The following is a 23,457-nucleotide window of genomic DNA, read 5'->3' as shown; positions in this document are numbered from 1 at the left end:
CCCTTAAATGACTTAATAGCATTGGTTGCAGTAATAATTATTCTTTATTAGTCACACATATATGACTAGGCTGCTACCTTATACAGTGTGCTCTATTTTGAAGTCAGCAAAATAAATAAATAAATAAATATTGTTCCCACTATTGATAATGTTGTAATTGAAATATTGTTTAAAATTATCCTGTGCTTCAGTTGAAAGAGCAGAACGGACATTAGAATAAATAAAAAAAATCCTATGACCAAACCCTCTTTAAATTAATATTCTTGTTGTGCAACGTCAAGTCCGAAAAGACTTGGTCGGTTAGAAATGGAGGTTGGCTAAGCGAGATGTCAATGTCAGTTGAGTTGGGATACTTGTAACGGGGGCATTCGGTAATTAATGCTCACTTTTAGACTGAAGTCCGAATGATATGCACGTACTGCCAACCGCGATCCAGCCTCGCCGTGTTCCGGTAATCTGTTTCCATCCAGTTTTTGCTTGTTGATTTTGAATAGATTTTTTGTTGAATCGTTCTAAATACTGGGAATTGTTTCCGTGATTAACCATAGACAATGACCTGCTCGGTCATAAATGTTTCTATTACCCGTTGTCTATATTTTTATTGCATAGATGGGTGGACGAACTCACAGGCCACCTGGTGTTAAGTGGTTACCGGAGCCCATAGACATCTACAACGTAAACGCCGCCACCCCCCTTGAGATATGAGTTCTAAGGTCGGCTGCCCCACACTTCAAACCGAATTTCATTAATACTTCACGGCAGAAATAGGCAGGGCGGTGATATCTACCCGTGCGAACTGACAAGAGGTCCTACCACCAGTACCAGTATACATGAACGAACACCCTGTACATTATAACAAACACAAACTAATCAGTCATGATATTCAGAAAGCATGTTTACTAAATTAGAAATTTCTTGTTTTCTTTAATTAAGATCTTTCGGAAGAAAAATTTTGAACGAGAACGGTTCATTGTAATCGATATGTTGGGCCCGTGCAGTTGTGTTCTCATGCTTTTGTCCGCGGGACTGGCTAAAGTAACTATTGCTTTCAAATATTCAATCATCTCCATTTCATTACAACGAAAATGAATACAAAGTTATTTTATTATTCATTACGTCTCAACAAACCGTAAGCAAAACACGATAAAAAAAATTCAAGCATTTCTTTTTAATGAACTCAAGACAGTTGATTGGCTTGGTCATTCCCAGCTTTAATGTCCGTGAGGTATAACCCATTAATGAAAAGTACGCTAAGTGTAATAATATACTCTCCTAGACCGCAATTGCTTACCATAGATATTCAAATACAAAAACACTTGTTATTACTTAAATAAAAATTCTACTATTACAATAAAAATTAAAAATAAAAACATTAAATTTCAGAACACTTACGGCGAGCTCGCGAATTATGCTTCAGTGAAAATTAATTCTGACGTGGCCGATAAAAGCGATTCAATATTTTTTGTTGTTCCAAAGGAACCTGGGTTTGACTCGCATCTCGTCATTAATGATATCATAAATGCGAATAGACACGGTTTCAGTCATGAAGTCAATCATCCGCAGAACGTACCTAATTATTTTACAGACGATAACGTTAAACACAACACCGAATCTGCAAATGACGATGCTGCATATATACTTTATCATCTTCTTAGGGTGAGTTCATATAAAAATTACTAGATAGTTCCTAAAATCAACACAGCTGATAGCTTGTTTTTATTCAAATTAGCATCCTCACTCCTCGAACCTATAGCACCGTCGATTGATAACGTCATCACACCGACGGTAAAATGAAATAGTTTAAAATGGGACACTGAAATAAAACCTTTTTTTATCTGGGCCATTATTGAGTCGCCTGACTTCCGCCAAAGCGTTTTAGGACGTAGGCGGAATTAAAATGATTAAAGCCCCCATCAACTGCCATCCAAACCTCGAATGAGACTAAGTGGTACTACCAATCCTGCTAGGTCAGATACAAACGCGGCTCAGGGAGTATAATCAACTCCCGGCTGGATCTTTTTTTTTATTGCCCTTGTAGGCAGACGAGCATACGGCCTACCTGATGGTGAGTGGTTACCGTCGCCCATGGACTTCAGCAGTGCCAGGGGCAGAGCCAAGCCGCTGCCTACCGTGGATCTTCGTAAAACCGGCTAAAGTTTAGTTCAGTACCAATTGTCACTGGAGCAACGTTCACTCTGTTTGCCTGGATCTGCTTATCTGAAGTAAGATCTACATTTTCCTCATTTTTAGCATCGAAATCCAAACCTTTAGAAAAATCTTCCTTCTTTTTCCAAAATGATTCATGTTCTTACCTTTTCCTTTAAATGGCAATAAGATAAAATTCCAATACTGTGACGTGAAAAAGTTTTCATAAAATGTTTTTTTTATTCTGTTTCCAGAATACCAACAACAACTACCATTCCGATTTCAAAGCGGCGAAAGACAGCCTTCGTTCTGCTCTCAGAGCCCAATGCGAGAAAGCAAAACGCTGCATCCTACAATGTCAAAAGAATCAGATAGATTGCCCTGTTATCTGCAAAGAAAGTTACGACGAATTCAACATTTGCGCATCGTAGAAGCCAAAAAGATGCAAAAAAACGAAATGCGGAAGGACTTTGCCACCAAATTGGTTGTAAACGTATTTGAATTTTCGAATTAAACGAATAATCCGTTGCTTTGTCGTTTTATTACTGTTGTTTATTGGCAGACGAGCTTACCGCGCCAATTGTTGGTTACCAGAACTCACGGCGTAAGCACCTTAATGCTACAACCCACTTAATATATGGTTACAAAGTTTTTACGATTTTTCTGCTTTTCTAATTAGGAATCTAGAGTTGCTGGTAACAGATATAAGCATGCTCTCACAACAATATCTCTTTGTTGGCTTAATGACCCACAAGAGAAAAGACGGGTAATTATTGTAGGCCAACATGTCGCCAATCGACGATAATTAGAGGAGTGGTTATCGATTCGATCTGCTTTTTCTTTTTCGGGCCGGGGGCCGAACCTCCTACGAGGTCCCCGCGCCCAAGGAATTTTAGGGCCCACCCACTAAACGACTCCCCTACACTCTTACACCAGACGTCCGATCTCCGTCCGGGGTCAAAACCCGGTCAGAGTAGGGGGGTTTCCGCGGTCAACACTACAACCAGACACGCGGCGCCACCCCTAGGACGCCCGACCGACGGGTCGTCGAGGCGATAGTCGACGACCAACGATGTCGACAAGCGACAAGTCCGGTCCTATTTTTGTAACGAGGACGCGGCGCTGCTCCGCGAAAGCGGGGTAGTACACGAGCGTGTGCTCCGCCGTGTCTCGTTGCAGCTACTGCAGTGGTGGCACTTCAGCGTCGGCTCCCTCCGGGCGACGAGGTGCAGGTAGTGACCGAAACAGCCATGTCCCGTGAGCACCTGCGTCGCTCGGAAGGTGAAACGTCCTCGGTCGCGATTCGTCCAGTCCGAGAGGACCGGGCGGATCGCCTCGACGGTCCGTCGCCCGTAGGCGGAGTCCGCCAGGCGGCGAGACCACGCCTCGAGCACGGCACGCCGAGATTAAAGCTTCTGCGCTCGAACTTCCGCCGCGCCGGGACGCGGCTCCCCCCTGGAGCAGTGATCGATTCTATCTGATCTGTGGTTTTTATTTCTAACGTTAACCCAAGCTCCCAATTTCACATGGAATATAAATTTTGAGGATCTCTTATGATACGTTATGAGAGAAGGGGAAGTAAAAGTAGAATAAGCTCCTGTAGACTAAAAATAAAAACTCTATTGCTTTTAAGGGCCCATATAAAATGTTATGGGCGAAACCGCAATACAACAAGCAATGACCTTCGGCACAGCTTACCATGATACCCGGGTAAGCCTTCATTTCAACAAAACCTGCTCAATACAGGCTGGTGCCAGTTTATCGACACCCGGAGATTTCATTCCTGGGTAGCGGGAGATATCAGTGATCCAGAGTGGGGAGATAGTGGAGAATACCTGTAATGCCACCAGAACATACCATACCCTTTTTTTCACTCGAATTTCATTCCAGAGTGAAAATAACACGAAAACAACTTTTCGGTGATGGTTTGCACAAAGAAAACTCATGATTAAGTTAAGCTCGCTTTTGTACATTCGCTTTTATACTGTGTCGTTTAAGCTTAGGCTTTCTTTTAAATAATAAAGAACTTTGAAGTTATGGCTTAAGAGAGCCACTTTCAAGGTAACGGATTAACATCAAACAAAATCATCAAATAAAAATCAAACCCGCAAAAATATAATTTGCGTAATTACTGGTGGTAGGACCTCTTGTGAGTTCGCACGGGTAGGTACCACCATCCTGCCTATTTCTGCCGTGAAACAGTAATGCGTTTCGGTTTGAAGGGTGGGGCAGCTGTTGTAATTATACTTGAGACCTTAGAACTTATATCTCAAAGTTGTTTTTTTTTATTGCCTTTGTAGGCAGACGTGCTTACGGCCCACGTGATGGTGAGTGGTTACCGTCGCCCATGGACTTCAGCAATGTCAGGGGCAGAGTCAAGCCGCTGCCTACCGCGGGGTGGCGCATTTGCGTCGTAGATGTCCATGGGCTCCAGTAACCACTTAATTGTGAGCTCGTCCACCCATTTAAACAATTAAAAAAAATGCCAAGAACATTTATACCTTGTGGTTTCTATAGTAGTGGATACCCCAGTTGCTCATGCATGCGCAAAAGATATTGAAATCAAAACAAAAGGACATGAACTCAAAACAAAGTGCCTCAGTTAACACTGAACCATTTTTTTTATTGCCTTTGTAGGCTGACGAGCATACGGCCCACCTGATGGTAAGTGGTCACCGTTGCTCATGGACGTCAGCAATGCCAGGGGCAGAGCCAAGCCGCTGCCTACCATAAAATACTCTCCGCAAGCCTCGTTTGAAGAAGGACATGTCATAGCGCTCGGAAAATACCGTGGAGGGGAGTTCATTCCAAAGCCGGATGGTACGTGGCAAAAAAGATCTTTGGAAACGCACTGACATAAAATTAGACATAAAATCTTTAATGACAATTAATGTTTGTTCATTAAATAAAGACTAGCGGTCCCCCGGTAGTCGAAATTCGACTATAATTAATTGAAATTATAAGTTTGAACATTATTAAGGTTCTATTGTCAAAGACAATTATACTTCTAAAAGCACAGATTTCGCCAAGAGTATGTACACTTTAGACAAAATTAAATATTAATAAAGACAACCTATTCTTAATTTGACCACAGATTATAAGCAAAAAGAAAAGTTTGACAATAAACAAATAGTATGCATGCGTGTGTGTGTCGAATTCATGGTAGTGTGTAATGTTTTTTTTTTAATTGATTTAATGTATTTTTATTCATAATTAAAAAAAAATATTAACATTCTGCACTCCTTCTCTATAAGTGTGGGAAATTTCATACTCCTACGTCCGCACAATTTTCGTTAAAAAGGGAACTTTTTTTTTATTGCCTAGATATGTGGATGAGCTCACAGCCCACCTGGTGTTAATTGGTTACTGGAACCCATAGACATCTACAACGTAAATGCGCCACACACCTTGAGATATAAGTTCTAAGGTCTCAGTATAGTTACAACGGCTGCCCCACCCTTCAAATCGAAACGCATTACTGCTTCACGGCAGAAATAGTTGGGGTGGTGGTACCTACCCGCGCGGACTCACAAGAGGTCCTACCACCAGTAATTACACAAATTATAGTTTTGCGGGTTTGATTTTTATTACACGATGTTATTCCTTCACCGTGGAAGTCAATCGTGAACAATTGTTAAGTACGTATTTCACTAGAAAAATTGGTATCCGCCTGCTGGATTCGAACACCGTTGCATCGCTATATACGAATGCACCGGACGTCTTATCCTTTAGGCCACGACGACTTCATCTTCACGTTTTTGCTTCACGTATTAATATGTAGATAATATAAATTCTGATAGTTCAATAAATTAATTACAAGTCGTACAATGACGACGCACTACATCGTGTGTAGCTTCGGATAATTAACAATACACACCCATGAAATTAAATCAATGTTGAAATTAAAATTACAGATTAAACGGGCGTAAAAATCGTGATTTGATTACATTACACACGATTTTAGATTGAAAAACTAATTAAAATCACACTACTTGAGTTTTTAAATTTAAGCTGTGAAAAGTAAGAAGCCTTCATTTGTACACCAGACGTGGTCGGATCGAAATGATCGCTTTCAACAAAATGGCGTCTAATATTGCTATTGTCATTGCGTGTATCGTAAGTACTACTACTGTTATTTTGTTTAATTATAACGTTGCGATAAAATTTAGTCCTCGAATGGAGGCCACGGATGGGTACAAGGAGCGTGGGGCGTCCTCCAACCAGGTGGACTGACGACTTAGTGCGCACGGCGGGAAGTCGTTGGATGCGGAAGGCGGAGGACCGCATTATGTGAAAGGCATTGGGGAAGGCCTATCTCCAGCAGTGGGCAGATAAAGGCTGATGATGATGATGATGATGATGATAAAATTGTTTCATTCAAAAGCTCACAACAAATATTTTCTGTCAGCGAAATGCAAAGGAAACAAGAGTCAGTACAACCCCGAATCCCGATCGGGCCATGGTAGTCAGCAGGACAGCCAACCACTTAGCCAACGTTTTTTTTAAATTTTTTTTATTGCTAGATGGGTGGACGAGCTCACAGCCCACCTGGTATTAAGTGGTTACTGAAGCCCATAGACATCTACGACGTAAATGCGCCATCCACCTTGAGATATAAGTTCTAAAGTATCCGTATAGTTACAACGGCTGCCGCACCCTTCAAACCGAAACGCATTACTGCTTCACGGCAGTAATAGACAGAGTAGTGGTACCTACCCGTGCGGACTCACAAGAGGTCCAACCACCAGTAAACGGCAGAAATAGGCAGGGTGGTGGTACATACCCGTGCGGACTCACAAGATGTCCTACCACCAGTAAATAGGCAGAGTTTTGGTTTATTTCGGTGTGGACTTACAATACACTCAGTAAATGACAGTTGGTAATAGGTCTTAATAGGTACCCAGAGAACAATTCCTAATCTCCAATGAATATATTAGTCAGAACTAGCACTAACGAAGAAGTGGGTGTTGCTACTAAATGGCAACGTCGCGCAGTCAAATTATCTAAATGTTTTGTTTCCTATTCCACAGGCATTAAGCTCAGTAACTTCAATGCCGGGTTCCGCTATTCTGAAAAAGCTCTACGAGCAGGCGGCCCACAATCATAGACCGATCTTTGTGATGGTCACGAATATAGACGGTCACAAATTCAAAGACTACCTTATACCGAAATACGACAAGAATCATTTATCTGAATCAGTGGAGGATGTTCCCGAAGTCGTAATGGTGAGGGGCCTATGATTTTAGTCAACTTAGGCAAACAAAACATTAAATGTATACACACGTTCGTAAATAATGCCATTTTTTATTGGCGAATGTCACTAAACAATCTTAGCACTTGATGAGGTTGGAAGCTCAGGCATTAGTATCATGAGTGTCGGGCCCTTACTGGTGGAACAAGTGGATGCCAGTAAGTAGTCCATTTCAGTAATAGAGAAAGGGGGCAGAAGATTCAGAAGAAAAAAAATTATCAGTGTTAGGAGGTCGGAATCTTGTTGGCGCCTGGATGGCATTCACCGATGATCTGGTAGATTCTAATGTCCTTTATTTTTTAATCCAATGCCAATTAGAATTTCGATAAAGGATATAGGTCTGATTTACCAAACGAATCAGCCGATGAGGCATATACTGAAATTCCTACAACTACAAATTTACTAAAGTGCATTGAATATTGGGTAGAGTATAGCAGAATAGGCTTTATCGTACACCAGTATAGAATCAAAAAAAAAATCAAAACATTAATCCAAAAAAAGACAGTTTTAATCTTACGTGATTTTTTTAAAATGAATTGTGTTTTAATTGGAGTCTAAATTACAAATCTCTTTTTCATTAATTAATTTATAATAATAATAATAATAATAATGTTTTTATTGCAAGTAACCATGACTCATATAAATTGTTAATAAGACTTAGACCTATGTTAGTAGTTATATTTACATCACAATGAATTACTGTCGTAACATCCCATGGGAGATGTAATGATAATTAAATGTACATTTAATAATACACATTACATTTAATAGTACATTTAATAATAGTACATTTAATAACAGTACATTTAATAATTTAATAATAATTAAATGTACCACTTTAACCAGTAAACTGTATAAGGTTTTGCGTGTACAATTATTTTGTCTCCGTGATATCAGCTGAGTTTTGGTAGTACAATAATAAGACTCTTAGTCTAAGCTTCATGTTAATTACAATTACTCTGTTAAGTGCAAGGCTTTTTTGCTTTTCTATGCCAGAATTTTGGGTTTGGACCTTTTTCGTGGTATCTTCCAAAATTATCAGTCCGTACTGCTTGTATCTTCATAGGGCTATATCTCATTGTGTTGATTCTCCAATAAATCTAAATTACAGGTGAAGCCAAAACCAGGAAACGAACCGAATTATTTGCCACACAACGACTTGGATCCCATAAAATCTTACTACTCAAAACCAAAACCAGGATACGACGTTAACCCATTGATTTACCGACCGCGTACTGAAGACTCGGAAATCGCTTTAATGGGACCGAAAAAAACATCGAAATCCCCAATCCTGAAGGAGCTTCTGCGATTCTCCAATAACCTCCGATGCAGCGCAAAAAATCAATGCCAGGATACGTGCTCGGACAAATTTAGCGGAAGGACAAAAGATAACTGCGCTAAGAAATGCGAAGTGAAATACGATTGTGAAGAAGAGAAGGAAGACTCGTGTGAGCTAGGAGACTGTTATGATTCGAACGAATGCAACGACGACGAATGCCAGCCAAGTACCAGAGGTATTAAACTTGAATCTGTTAAAGCCGGATGTACGAGATGTTAAATAAAGGGATTTGCAACTGATTTGTTTTCTTCTGTACTTTTTTTTTTATTGATTAGATGGGTGGACGAGCTCACAGCCCACCTGGTGTTAAGTGGTTACCAGAGCCCATAGACATATACAAGATAAATACGCCACCCACCTTGAGATATAAGTTCTAAGGTCTCAGTATAGTTACAACGGCTGCCCCGCCCTTCAAACCGAAACGCATTACTGCTTCACGGCAGAAATAAGGGGGGTGGTGGTACCTACCCGTGCGGACTCACAAGAGGTCCTACCACCAGTAAAACTAGCGACAATAATCAATATAAGACTAGCGACCCGCCCTCGTTTCGCTTCGGAAACTGTAATTTATTATTGATTTTTCCACTATTTAATGGATGTTATTATACATATAAACCTTCCTCTTCAATCACTCTATCTATTAAAAAAACCGCATCAAAATCCGTTGCGTAGTTTTAAAGATTTAAACATACATAGGGACAGACAGATATAGGGACAGAGAAACCGACTTTGTTTTATACTATGTAGTGATAATGACTAGCCGTACTCGCCCGTTTCGCGGGGTATTTAAAATTAACATTATTATTTATTATCATTATTATAAAAAAAAAAGCCATTACTGTATCATAATCTACCATTTTACTCTTTGGAATGAAGGTACTACAGTATATTATTATTATCTATGCGACTGTCTACAGCTGTCAATCATATTACATTTCCAAGACGACAATATTTTCATTGCTGTCAAAATTAAATAAAAACAGGACCTAAAACTAAATTATTCACCAAAAAAAATACACACACGATATTGGAATTATAAAAGCAATGTGCTCAAACACAACTATACTGTTGGAAGTTTCACAAATATGCTCTCGAAATGTCGTAATAATGAAAATGTATAGCTGCTCCTAAAAATTTCCTAGACCAGCAAAATGTCTTTGAGGCCGGTAAGTAAAAACTTAATATTAAATAATAGCAATAGCAGAAATGGGAAGATTAATAAGATACTTAGATCTGGACCACGAGACTAACGGTGTAGGGCATGTTGATTCAACCGTCTTTGTTCCGATAACTAACTAAACTACTGCGACTAACAAAACTAACTAAAGCAGATCATAGAAAACTGGACTGAACGCCACTTCATTTGGTTGAGGTGTATCAAAAATTTAGAATCTGCTCAAAGATTGAGCTTCAAATCTACCTATTAAATAATCAAAATCGAACCCGCACAATTATAATTTGCGTAATTACTGGTGGTAGGACCTCTTGTGAGTCCACACGGGTAGGTACCACCACCCCGCCTATTTCTGCCGTGAAGCAGTAATGCGTTTCGGTTTGAAGAGTGGGGTAGCCGTTGTATAAATAACTATACTAAGACCTTAGAACTTATATCTCAAGGTGGGTGGCCTATTTACGTTGTAGATGTCTATGGGGTCCAGTATCCACTTAACACTAGGTGGGCTGTGAGCTCGTCTACCCATCTATGTATTAAAAGAAAAAATACGACCGAGTTGTCCTATGAGTACAGTCACTTTTCATAAGTACCTTCATTAATCCCTTATCATCCTTACTTAACTGCAGTGCACGATTATTTTATTCGCGTAACGTCTGTAATAATTAAACTTAATTTAATGCAGTAGTAAGTAATGCAGTAGTAGTGTAATTAATATTTTCTATTTCATTCAGGATAACACCAAAAACGATATGTCTAAAAGGATAAGTAGTTCGTCTATTTATTCTGTAAGTAAATTTTGTACAGATTTGTTTAGTACTTGTTCCCAGATTATGATGTGGCTTCACTCTGTTAATTTTTATTTTTTTTATTGCTTAGGTGGATGGACGAGCTCATAGCCCACCTGGTGTTAAGTGGTTACTGGAGCCTGTAAACATCCACAACGTAAATGCGCCACCCACCTTGAGATATAAGTTCTAAAGTCTCAAGTATAGTTACAACGGCTGCCCCTCCCTTCAAACCGAAACGCATTACTGCTTCACGGCAGAAATAGGCGGGTGTATGATGATAGGTGTATCATGTATCTTCTGTGTTGTACTTCTATATTATACTTATTTTTACTGGTTGTACGAGGTCTTGTGAGGCCGCGCAGTAACGCGTTTCGGTTTCAAGGGTGAAACAGCCGTTGAACTGTAAAAACTGAGACCTTAGAATTCTTGTCTCAAATTTGACAGCCGCATTTACGTTGTAGATATCTATGGGCTTCTGTAACCACTTAACTACAGGTGGGTCGTGAGCTCGTCCACTCATCTAAGCAATAAAGAAGTACTTGAGAAGGAACAATTTCGTAATGGACAATTAAACACGGGTCATAATGTACCCTATAGACAAACTCTGCGTTTTGCCTGCGAGTTGCCTTAATCTGAATGATTCCAAGGGTTACACATATTATCGCAAAATTATTAATATGTCATTTACATTAAGTGACTTCTCCTTATACGGGATTTCCAGTACCTATCAAATATGAATAATCATGAACATCTTCTGAACGATGCTAGACACAGTTGGGTATTTCCTTGGAACGCACCATCAAAAGCATCTTCATCAATTTTCCAAAATCCAAAACTACATTTAAGACTAATAGTATACTAGGTATCAGCGTTAGGATATTTAATAAACTACCAAAGAAATTAAGAGACCTAGACGATTTTCATTTTAAGAAAAAACTAAAAAATAATCTTATTAGTGAAAATTATTATCATCTAAAAGATTTTCTTAGGGGCGATATTGAAAATAAATGGAGTTTTTATATTATTAGTTGAATTATGGATGAATGAATGGTAAATTATCATAATATCTAGCACTGCACTAAAATTCACATGTCAAATAATGACAAAGCATACACGCTGCTTTTAACTTATGTAATAACTCATTTTCACTATGCTTAGCGAATAAATGATTTCTTTCTTTCTTTCATTCATTCTAAAGCGCTGCAAACATTCACTAAGTTCATCCCGTATTGATAATTGATTTATTGCAAAATTTGTACGAGACTTAGCTATACCTACTTGAACAACAACGTCTGTTTAGCAACATTTCAAGGATACAAGTTTATTTATAACTAGCTGACCCAGCAAACTTCGTAGTGCCTCAATCTATAAATAAAAGACCTAAGCTTTTATATAAAATAAACTTAAAACAAACAAAAGGAATCCGCCCGACGGGGGACACATCAAAGGAAAAACAAAATTGTTATTTTTATTTAATTCCGAGGATTTTTCATATTTATCTACCTTTTAAACCTTCCCTGGACTTCCACAAATAATTCAAGATCGAAATTAGCCAAACCGGTCCAGCCCTTCTCGAGTTTTAGCGAGACTAACGAACAGCAATTCAATACAGCCAACAATTGGAGAGATCAAACAGTCCAAACAAAAGCGTGTACGGAAAACTAATACTTTGGTACTTCCAGAATCGCGGTTCGCTGTCAACGAATTTGAATCAATATCTTGACTTCGAGAGAGACAGTTCGGTTGCCACCTACGAACTGTATCCGGGAACCGAAACGGACAATTACGACTTCACGGTCGAAAGACACAGTCCTCTACTATATAAGTAAAATAATTTTTACAGCTAATAGATTAAATAGTGCAAAAAATTCCATCCATCAACCATCTCGAAGTATACTTGGCCTAAAAGGGGAGATGCTCGTTATATTTTTTTTTATTGCTTAGATAGGTGGACGACCTCACAGCCCACCTGGTATTAAGTGGGTACTGGAGCCCATAGACATCTACAACGTAAATGCGCCACCCACATTGAGATAAAAGTTCTAAGGTCTCAAGTATAGTTATGGATGCTCGTGTATCGAGCAATGATGATTTCCTGAGCTTTCAGATGTTGAGCTACATGCTAATTATCAATTAATAAAGCTGTGCCTAATTTGCGATCACAATTGACTTTCACAACAAAGGAATAGGTTAAATAAAGAAATAGACTAAATAGGTCGCAGATCAATTCACTCACGGTATTTTTAGCGGCTCAAAGATGCTTAAATTCCAAATGATTTTTTTAAACATACATGAGTGAATGAAAACTGTGAAGTATGCAAAATACTGTTACGCGCTAGGGTTCGGGATAAATAAAATTTCACCAAAGTACAACATAAAAACTGTATTCAACACTTAGAACACTTCACTAACACTTTAAAATACTCTTTTCGATTGTTCCGCTTCGCTTCAGGTGATCCGTTCGCCGTTTCGCTTCGAGTAGTTCCGATTACTGACTGACTGCGTGCCATCCCTACAACGCTTTTATAGCCGATACCTCATCCCTAGAATTATCGAGAATATTCTACACATCCCTAGTAGTAGTTTCCGCTATCTGTCAATAGATGGCGTTGTACTTCTCTATCGCTCTAGATCCTTCAATATTCGTTCGACTATTCGGTGATAGATGGCGTTACTCTTACCGGCGTAACAGCACTATGTTTGACTAATTAGGTAGATCGCCGCTTGTATCTCTAACATTGCTGATGTTTATAAGTGATGATAACTAGTTAACACCGGCGAGGGAATGACGGTTTATGCTACAATATTTTAATAATCAGCTCGAATTCTTTTTCCGTAAAAATATTAAGGCAAATTTTAATGAATTTAGTGGAGAATCCAAAACAATGGAAGATGTGGGAAGCAGAAAGTTATAACCTTTATTATAGGTACCTCATATCTGTTTTTATTATTTTTTATTGACCTGGTAGGCAGACGAGCGTATGGCCTACCTAATGGTGAGTGGTTACGGTCGCCCATGGACTTCAGCAATGCCAGGGGCAGAGCCAAGACGCTGCCTACCATCAAGTACTCTCCACAAGCCTCGTTTGATGAAGGACATGTCATAGCGCTCGGGAAAACATGATGAAAATCATGAAGAAAAGTGAAAATCTTTATGTGAATTATTTATTTACTGTATACTCGTCTACATTGAGCGCAATTACTATGTTAGACCATAGTAATCTATATATTAATACGTGAAGCAAAAACTTTGTATCCCTTTTTACGAAAATTGCGCGGACGGAGGACTATGAAATTTTCCACACTTATAGAGAATATAGAGAAGAAGTGCACAATGCTAATATTTGTTTTAATAATGCATAAAGTATACATTAAATCAATAAAGAAAATATTACACACACTACATACCATGTATTTGACGCACACACGCATACATACTATTTATTGTCAAACTTTTGTTCTTGAAGTGTGTTGTCAAATTGAGAATAGATTAAATATTGTTTGTCTTTGTTAATATTTTTTATAGCGTAGTCTTGGCGAAATTTGTGATTATAGAAGTATAAAATACAATCATAATAGTGTACAAACGTACAATTCCAATTAATTATAGTCGAATTTCGACTACTGCGGGACCTCTAGTAAAAATAAATAGGTATATTACACATAAACCTGTGAATTATGAAATGTACTTTAATTCCTCAGTCTATTTGAATCTACGGCATATTTAATTAAAGGATTCTTTGGGGCTGGCATACTAAACGTCCATGTGGCTTACATGTTCGCTGGTCTTTGGACGTCTTTGGTCGTGACGTTCGTCATGGGAGGAATCATCTGTCGTTGTATGATGGTAAGTTATTGGAAAGAACTATGTTAGATGTTGTTTGAGTCAGTTCGATTTCCTCGTAGTTGGTAATTGGTCCCCAAAAATATAGTCATATTGCATCACAAGCCAAAGTAGTGTTGGGAAACTGGTTTAATTCGCAAAGAGTGTTAGGGGTCTGGCCTAGATAGACTATTTAAATAGAGCTTGAGTGCAAGCTTTGTAATATTAATCCCCAAGCTCTTTAGTCAAATCATCTAATGAACTATTTTATTATCCAAAACAAAGTTGAAGACGCTAATTAAAGATAATTTGGTCGGTCTCTAGATCCATTTTATTAAATTTGTCACGCTATGTCTTATCATACGATTGTATTGATGGAATTATTTAATATTATGGTAAAAACAACTGTCAAGAAGAAAATGCCTGGCTTAATAATCTCCCAAGAGTATCTGATTAAGAAGATGAAAGGCTTGCGCGTATGAGTGTGATAGTTCAAAAATCTTACTTAAAATCCAATTTATTCTCACTAATGTAGATATTTATTTTATCTTCGATTTTAGAGGTTTGTCAAATAATTAACCGACACTATGATTTTTTGGGATCTATTATATTTTATGATTTCCATGTCTTCTAGGCCTCATCTTCAACTACCGTCTGCATAAATAATGTAAGAGCGTTTCGTGGGAATGGCTTACAGACATTTTAGTCCAGATAACCATTCCCCAAGATGTTCATCCATATCCTTGCTAGACCACCATATTCGCAAAGTATATAATGCAAAATTTCTATCTTCTCCATTTAGAATTGGAAGACTATTTCATCACCTGATTCATCTTACACTTCCTTGTTTTTCAGCTATTGGTCAAATCAGCCCATAAAATGTACGTGTTGTTGAGAGTACCAAGGCTTACATACGCGGATCTAGTAGAGGCTGTTGTTGCTATAGGACCTTTAAAGAAGTTAAGGAACTACAGCAAAACTCTTCGGTAAATTATTTCACATTGAAACCGGTTTATGCCATTTTAAAATTTAATTCTTATAATAAATTCATTGGCATATTTGATAATTTCAAGGCGATGTTTCTGGGTTAAGTCAAATGAAGTCTCTTTAGGGTTATCGTTCAAACATCCCGAAATAAAAGATAAAAAGCCTATCACCAAGAGTCGGGCAGAAGAAAAAGAACTTTGTGGTCATTTACCAACTCTTTCAAACCATATATTTAGAGGAGCTACTAAATTCAGTATGATACCCTCGTACGCCTTAAACCTTGAAAGTGGCATTGAATTAAATTGAAAACAGTGTAACACGCGTGATCTGGTAAAATGTACCAACCATGTAACAATAATGACTTTAACAAGATTGAGCGTCTCTGGAGAGACCAATACGTTGAAGTTGTTAAGAAGGTGGTGCAATGGCCCAACTTTTCGCCGCAGATTCGTAGTGACGTAGATTGGGATTTTTAAGCTAACACTGAAAATTTTTAGGAACTTGTGTTTTTCCAGGTACTTTGTAGATATCTGTTTGTTTGTACAAATGTGCGGGACATGTTGTATTTATGAAATTATCATTGCAACAACATTGAAGAAGGTAATTTTTTGTGACCTAACACGACTACTATTATCATACTGGGCTATTTCTATTTAGCGCTAACTAGAAGTCTTCAGCGGTAGGTCCATAGATAGCCATACCACGGCTCACTTGTATGATTGACGGTGAAGGTCAGCCGCATGCTGGTCTATCTATCAATACAAAAAGCTCTTACGTATCAACAGCCTGAATGTATGACATAACAGCTGTCCCACCCGGAGTGAAAGATGCTTTGCTTCTGAAATAGGCAGGTCGATTATTCCTACCTTTGCGAGCTTCTAGTACTACTTAAGACCCAGTATATGTAGTAAGTATGCCCAAATTATTGCTTACAAATCATAACAAATATTGCTATTTTATTACAGGTTTTAGAAGCGGTATCCCCTTCGCTAAGCCATCAAGAACTGCATCTAAGGATATACGTAATGATCACAATGGTACCACTAATTGCGGTGTGCCTCATCAGGAACATGAGATATTTAGCTCCATTTTCTTTATTAGCTGATTTGTTTATAGGCAAGTTTATAGAAGGGAATTTTTAGAAACCCAAATTGGAATTTTTAACGTAGTGTGCTTCATAGATCGGGAAACCATTTTGTTTATTTATTACTAAGTCGGAAAAACGAATACGGTTTTATTTAGTTACCGGATTAATCAGTCTCATCTATCCCATCATTAAAACCGAAACGCATGGCTTACACGATAAAATATGCAGTTGTAGACCGTATCTTAAGCCCGTAAGGATAAGTACCACCAGCTTGCCTTTGCCTAATCTAGACTGGGTTTTATACCTTTAATTAGGGATAGTTTTTGAAGTTATACTTCTTTAAGCGCGTTATGAAAAATTGATGAGAATGAAAATTTACGATGCGCGCGCACCGTGACACAAAATTAACAGAATGAAGTGGCCCACTAAATCGCTCATCACAATACGACCGACGTAACTTGGCGAGTCTGAATATAGCCGCAGGTAAACTTTCCGAACCGTACCGAGAATTACCGAATTTATACGATGTCAAGACAAGGGATGTCCAATATGCGTGTTTGGGGATGTTTTTTAATCGTTTTTTTTTTCAAATTGATTAAAATTTAAATTAAAAAAAAAAGAAATAAATTTAATAAAAATAAAGTATAACTTCTTACGCGCGTACATAAGTACACGCACCCTTTTTATCCATTTTCAGGTATATGTATGGCCATAGCTCTTTACTATGGAATGTCATCAGCGGTGCCGATAAGCAAAAGACCTGCCTGGAAGAACTACGGTGGTCTGATCAGAGGCAGCAGTATTATTTTGTACGCTTTAAGTGGTATCACGGCTACATTACCGGTTGAGAACAATATGGAAAGGCCAAAATTATTCTTCATTGTTTTGCAATACGGTGAGAGAAATTTGATTCTTCTTTTCTCAAAATATATAAAGACGAACGACGGGTTAGTTTGATAAACAAATTAACAGGCACTCGTCTAGATTTTTTGTTTTTATTGTTTAGGTGGGTGGACGAGCTCACAGCCCACCTGGTGTTGAGTGGTTACTGGAGCCCACAGACATACACAACGTCAATGCGCCACCTATCTTGAGATATAAGTTCTAAGGTTTCAAGTTTAGTTACAAGAACTGCCCCACCCTTCAAAACGAAACGCATTACTGCTTCACGGCAGAAATAGGCAGAGTGGTGGTACCCACCCGCGCGGTCTCACAAGAGGTCTTACCACCAATAATTACGCAAATTATAATTTTGCGGGTTTCATTTTTATTACACGATGTTATTCTTTCACCGTGGAAGTCGATCGTGAACATTTGTTTAGAACGTATTTCATTTGAAAAATTGGTACCTGCCTGAGATTCAAACACCGGTTGCATCGCTCAACACGAATGGACTGGACGTCTTACCCGTTAGGCCACGACGACTTCAATATTAGTAATGATTGAATATCACTCAAGTGTATGGCGGGATGGATGTAACATGGTCTGCGTCGACCCTGTCCCGCCGTCTCAATGGCTTCGGCTGGGTTCCGATACGGGGTCGGGCGCCGGCTGTGAGCGGCCGGAGTTTTTAGTTAGGTTCAACTTCCACAAAATTTGATTCCAGTGAATTTCTCCTGTGGAAAAAAAAATTATAAATCACTCAAGTGTATGGTATATTTAGGTATGTCAGTGGTGCTGTGTTTGGTGACAGTTACAGGATTTTTTGGGTATTGGGGATTCGGTGAAAACTGCCAGGGTCCTATAACAGTTCACATGGGAGTGTCGGAAGTGTTAGTACCTGTTAATGTATAGTAAACAGTCTAGTATTAATATGATTCTTTTTTTATGCGCCATTAAGAGAGTTTAAAAGTACTTCGTTGGGAGAAAATACTGATAAGTTAGTAAAACTTCGTGCAAGCGTTCAGGTCCTTCAACCTCCTGGTCATATTGAGTGGTTCCACTGTGCTAGACTTCAAATTCTTTTCCAGATAATATCATTTTTTTCTTATTCGTTACCAGCCTTTGCTCAGATTATCTTTTAGGCAAAATAATAAGAATATAATTGCATAATTATTTATAGTACCCACTGGTGGTATCATATTGCTATATACATATCTCGGTGCCTATGGCCTGCGGTAAACACGGAATGCAAAGCGAGTTCATGAGCAATAACTCCAACTACATTACTTTTGCAAATTCTTTAGATCGTACTCAGTCAAATTCCTTTTTTTTTTTAACGCTGGGGAATCCATTTACGGATACCCGGTCCAGGGGGGTAACGATCCAGGTTATGTCGGACTCCGGCGCCTCCTGAGAGGAAGAGGGGGACGAGGAGGGCCAAGGTCCTCCACCTCCCCGAATTCCTCGCAAGAGACTACGCTTTGAGAAAGGCGCGCGAAGCACTTGCCCCGCAGAACGACTACCGACTAAACCCCATCGAGCTCCACCACACCGGCTACACCAGACCTACGGTACCGCAGTGCGCGCCGAAAGCTCAGTCAAATTCCTACCAATTATGTAGTTGTACCTAGTATGATACTGACAAGTTCCTTTCACAGATTTCCATTGATTTTACAATTCAAGCTGATTTTAATGCTCTGCGTGACTTTTGGTGTTAAATTCTGGGTCCCGTTCAGACTCGTTTGGTATTATCTTGGAAAATTACATAACAGGTTGAAAATATTTCAATTCTTTAATTAATTTAATTTTTAATTTTAATTCTTTAATTAATTAAATAATGTAGGCAGCAGCTTGGCTCTGCTCCTGGCATTGCTGAAGTCCATAGGCGACGGTAACCACTTACCATCAGGTGGGCCGTACGCTCGTCTGCCTACAAAGGCAATAAAAAAAAAATCGGAGTCACGCTCATCCGTAAAGCTAAATTTACGAACATCATAGATTTAATAAGCCTTATGTTAAATAGCTTAAAATCTAATACGCATTTAACACATTTCAAAATACAGTGGTAAGGCGTATTTAGAGCCGGCGCATATAGGTACCACCATCGTTTATTTTTGCTACGAATAAAGCATTCCAGCTTGAAGAGTGGGCTAGCCGTTTTTCTATAGAACTGAGACTTGGACTCAAGTCTCAAGTTGGATGGTGCATGAATACGCTCTGATTCCTATAGAATTCGATAACCAAACAGTCATATATCTCTCAAACATGTGTATTCGTAAATAATTTACGCTGCATACATTAGAATCAATAGGTGAGAGTTTAATTGAAAAAAAAACCATTTTAAACAAGCGTGATTACCTTTAAACGTAGTTATAGGCATTCATAATTACATTCTTGCATACATGCATAATTGCATACAAGTCGATTTCATTGAAATGATTTAATAAAGTAGGAATTAGTCACTTTTTTTCCTACCTATGCTGATAGCCTTGAGAGGCTATGTCAGCGTTACCCTAGCGTGTAGGTGAACTCTCAGGGCTCAAACCGGAAGTGTTGCTAATACTGGCCCTAGCAAGAGCAGCGCTTCGGAGCTGAGAAGATCCGGCGAGAAACTCAGTAGGCTTTGTCTGTGGGTTAATTAGTCACATGACGCTAATATTACTATTATTAATCTGCTTTATTCATGCAGAAATTTCATAAAAGCCATAAATTTTAGAGACCGCAAGCTGTGGGAAAGAATTTATATGATGTTTCTGATTATCATAATCACGGGTATTACAACATTAGTTCCAAATCTAACCTCCGTTATGGTATTCGTAAGTGCTACTATGTTTATATAATAGTTTATTGTATTCTAACAAATACCAAATATATATTAACTACATGTTATTAGCCTAGAAGGCTTTTATTGTCTTCCCAGGCAGAAGAAGAGTCAGGTGCATTCGGTAATAATTCACCGTCCATCTTGAATATCAATAATGGTAGCGCTTTTCACCTTTTAAATTTAATCTGAAGAAGCCCATGTCATATGCATGGAGGAACAGGAATGGTCTCTAGAAATGCAGGGGCTTTAGGTAGTAGGAATAAAAAAATAAAAAATAAAATATTTACTAACAATCACGCCACGTTAACTGGTCCCGTGATAAATTCGTAAAGAACTTGTGGTACAGGTACCAGATAACGGATATAAATGTAAGATTTTTATTATACACATACATATATTTAATATTCATCCATAACCCTGGAAAAGACATTTATATTTATCATACAAATATCTTCCCTTGGCGGGATTCGAACCCGCGACCCCCTTGTGTAGTGACCATGTCACTTACCACTACACCAGACGGCCATTAAATGAATTTGGCTCTGGCAGTTGAGGATGGCATGTACAAAAGGATATGACAGGATTATTTGAAACAATACCTGCGAACATTCCCTACACTAATACCAATTTTTCTTCGCCCTTCCACAGTATTAGTATCCCACTACTTACTTGTGCTTTAATGCATGCCTGTGAAGAGTATTACTAGTAGACTATATTCTGAGCCACTGTTTAATAGTGCTACCTTTTTCTGCATTGAAGCAATTTTGTGTTCCTGTCTAATTTGTTTTTTTATTTTTTTATTGCTTAGATGGGTGGACGAGCTCACAGCCCACCTGGTGTTAAGTGGTTACTGGAGCCCATAGACATCTACAACGTAAATGCGCCACCCACCTCGAGATATAAGTTCTACTGTCTCAGTATAGTTACAACGGCTACCCCACCCTTCGAACCGAAACGCATTACTGCTTCACGGCGGAAATAGGCGGGGTGGTGGTGGTACCTACCCGTGCGGACTCCCAAGAGGTCCTACCACCAGTGATTACGCAAATTATAATTTTGCGGGTTTCATTTTTATTACACGATGTTATTCCTTCACTGTGGAAGTCAATCGTGAACATATTTTGTTGAGTATGTACGTATTTCATTAGAAAAATTGGTACCCGCCTGCGGGATTCGAATACCAGTGCATCGCTACATACGAATACACCGGACGTCTTATCCTTTAGGCCACGACGACTACAAATACAAATAATTAACCAATACTATCGATATCTGGCTTGAGTTATTTTGTTTATATAGAACCACCTAACCCAAAATTATTAGTGCACGGGTGTGCCAATAAAAAACAAATCTCAGGTTTAAAAGACTACTTTTTCAAACTGTCTCTAAAAGTTGACCAAGGATTTTCATATATGTAGGATATAATATTTTATATACGATGATTCCTGTAGCTGGAAGAGAAGAATTCTGATAGGAATACAGTCTTGCAATTAGTACGACCATATCGCTGTCACCAATGTTTCCTAACGCGCTGAGAAAACCAGGAATTGAGCGGTATCATTCGTCGATGTCCCAAATGGCGTTTGGGGCGGTTTTATTTGTTCCTCATTATCCTCCTATTTTAGCGATAGGCAGCGGCTTGGCTCTGCCCCTGGCATTGCTGGAGTCCATGGGCGACGGCAACCACTCACCATCAGGTGAATCGTGTGCTCGTCTGCCTACAAGGGCAATAAAAAAAAACCAACTGGTGACGCACAGTGCTTACAACAGCTCTAAAATATAGAAAACTCATTAAAATAGTAAATCCTAGTAAAAACTCGTCAAACAATGTGTTTAGTATTAAATTTGATGTTTTGGAAAACAAACTATTTGAGTCACTTGTGGATAATGCCAATGCGATCCTACATGTGTACCGATCGCTAGAGATTCTCTTATTGACACGTAAAAACAAATGTATGGAGGAAGCGAATTACGATGCTTGTTTCAGATGGGAAGCTTTTTGTTTCCGTTGACGGCCATTATATTTCCAGCTTTAATTGACAGCTTTGCTTTTTGGAACGAATACCAGAAGGAACGTTTCAGGTATAAATGAGTTTTTGTTTGAGTTAATTTCAAAATTATTAAATTTAATTAACTTTACTGGAGCCCATCCATCCACATACACAACGTAAAGGCGCCACCCACCTTGAGATATAAATTCTACGGTCTCAGTATAGTTACAACGGCTGCCCCGCCCTTCAAACCGAAACGCATTACTGCTTCACGGCAGAAATAGGCAGGGTGGTGGTACCTACCCGTGCGGACTTATAAGAGGTCCTACCACCAGTAATTACGCAAATTATAATTTTGCGGGTTTGATTTTTATTACACGATGTTATTCCTTCATCGTGGAAGTCAATCGTGAACATTTGTTGAGTACGTATTTCATTAGAAAAATTGGTACCCACCCGCCTGGGATTCGAACACCGGTGCATCGCTCAACACGAATGCACCGACGTTATATCCGGTTATCCTTTTAGGCCACGACGACTAATCTATTCGTAATCTATCAACTTATTTATCAACAACAATAACATAGTGAAACAAAAATCAAACTCAAAAAAATTACAAGCGTAATAACTGTTGGTATTACGTTTTGTGAGTCTTCAACGGTAGGTATCATCACCCTGCCTATTTCTGCCGTGAAGAAGTAATGCGTTTCGGTCGGAAGGGTGGGACAGCAGCTGTGTTGTAAAAACAGACCTTAGAACTCATGTCTCAAGGTGGGTGGCGGCATTTACGTTGTTGATGTCCATGGGCTACGGCTTAATACCAGATAGGCCGAGACCCCATGTGGACTCGCAAGAGGTCCTACCACCAGTATTTCGAAACGAAGGTCCTTTACTCGGTCTTCATCATGTCTTGTGGACAAAAAAACATTTTAACATTCGGGTCATTAACCACCAGCCTTAATGAGGGTCGATTGTTTGAATTCATGATTGTTTTATAAAGTAACAAAGGTCTTTTTTTTTTCAGATGGAAGTTAACGATAAATATTATGAGTGTAATGATAGCTTTTACGATAGTAGGAAGTGCTTTTTGTCTGATGTTCATTAAAGTATAATTATTTGATCTGTTTTTTAATATTGTGTTAAGGTTTAGCAGGAGGCAGCGATTT

The 23,457-nt window shown here is 38.8% G+C and overlaps 3 protein-coding genes across 3 annotated transcripts; all 3 read left to right on the top strand.

The window, feature by feature from the left end:
* Positions 1-306: 306 nt before the first annotated feature.
* Positions 307-2,655, top strand: LOC114250659 (uncharacterized). The gene is made up of 3 exons (XM_089738264.1): positions 307-312; positions 1,384-1,656; positions 2,400-2,655. Exons 1-3 carry the CDS (start codon positions 307-309, stop codon positions 2,574-2,576), a joined length of 456 nt encoding a protein of 151 aa, XP_089594390.1. The 3' UTR covers positions 2,577-2,655.
* Positions 2,656-6,207: 3,552 nt separating this feature from the next.
* On the top strand, positions 6,208-8,954 carry LOC114250662 (uncharacterized). The gene is made up of 3 exons (XM_028184629.2): positions 6,208-6,261; positions 7,176-7,370; positions 8,508-8,954. Exons 1-3 carry the CDS (start codon positions 6,208-6,210, stop codon positions 8,952-8,954), a joined length of 696 nt encoding a protein of 231 aa, XP_028040430.2.
* A 932-nt stretch (positions 8,955-9,886) lies between these two features.
* Positions 9,887-22,756, top strand: LOC114250664 (proton-coupled amino acid transporter-like protein pathetic). The gene is made up of 11 exons (XM_089738263.1): positions 9,887-9,901; positions 12,380-12,522; positions 14,400-14,544; positions 15,376-15,506; positions 16,023-16,107; positions 16,473-16,623; positions 17,292-17,489; positions 18,258-18,366; positions 19,135-19,248; positions 20,193-20,292; positions 22,288-22,756. The coding sequence occupies exons 1-11, from the start codon at positions 9,887-9,889 to the stop codon at positions 22,390-22,392; spliced, it is 1,296 nt and encodes a 431-aa protein (XP_089594389.1). The 3' UTR covers positions 22,393-22,756.
* The last annotated feature ends 701 nt before the right edge of the window (positions 22,757-23,457 follow it).

The sequence above is a fragment of the Bombyx mandarina genome, chromosome 24 (assembly GCF_030267445.1).
Source record: "Bombyx mandarina strain Sakado chromosome 24, ASM3026744v2".
NCBI lineage: Eukaryota > Metazoa > Arthropoda > Insecta > Lepidoptera > Bombycidae > Bombyx > Bombyx mandarina.
The sequence above is the reverse complement of the archived record's forward strand: the minus strand, read 5'-3'. Positions and strand labels throughout refer to the sequence as shown.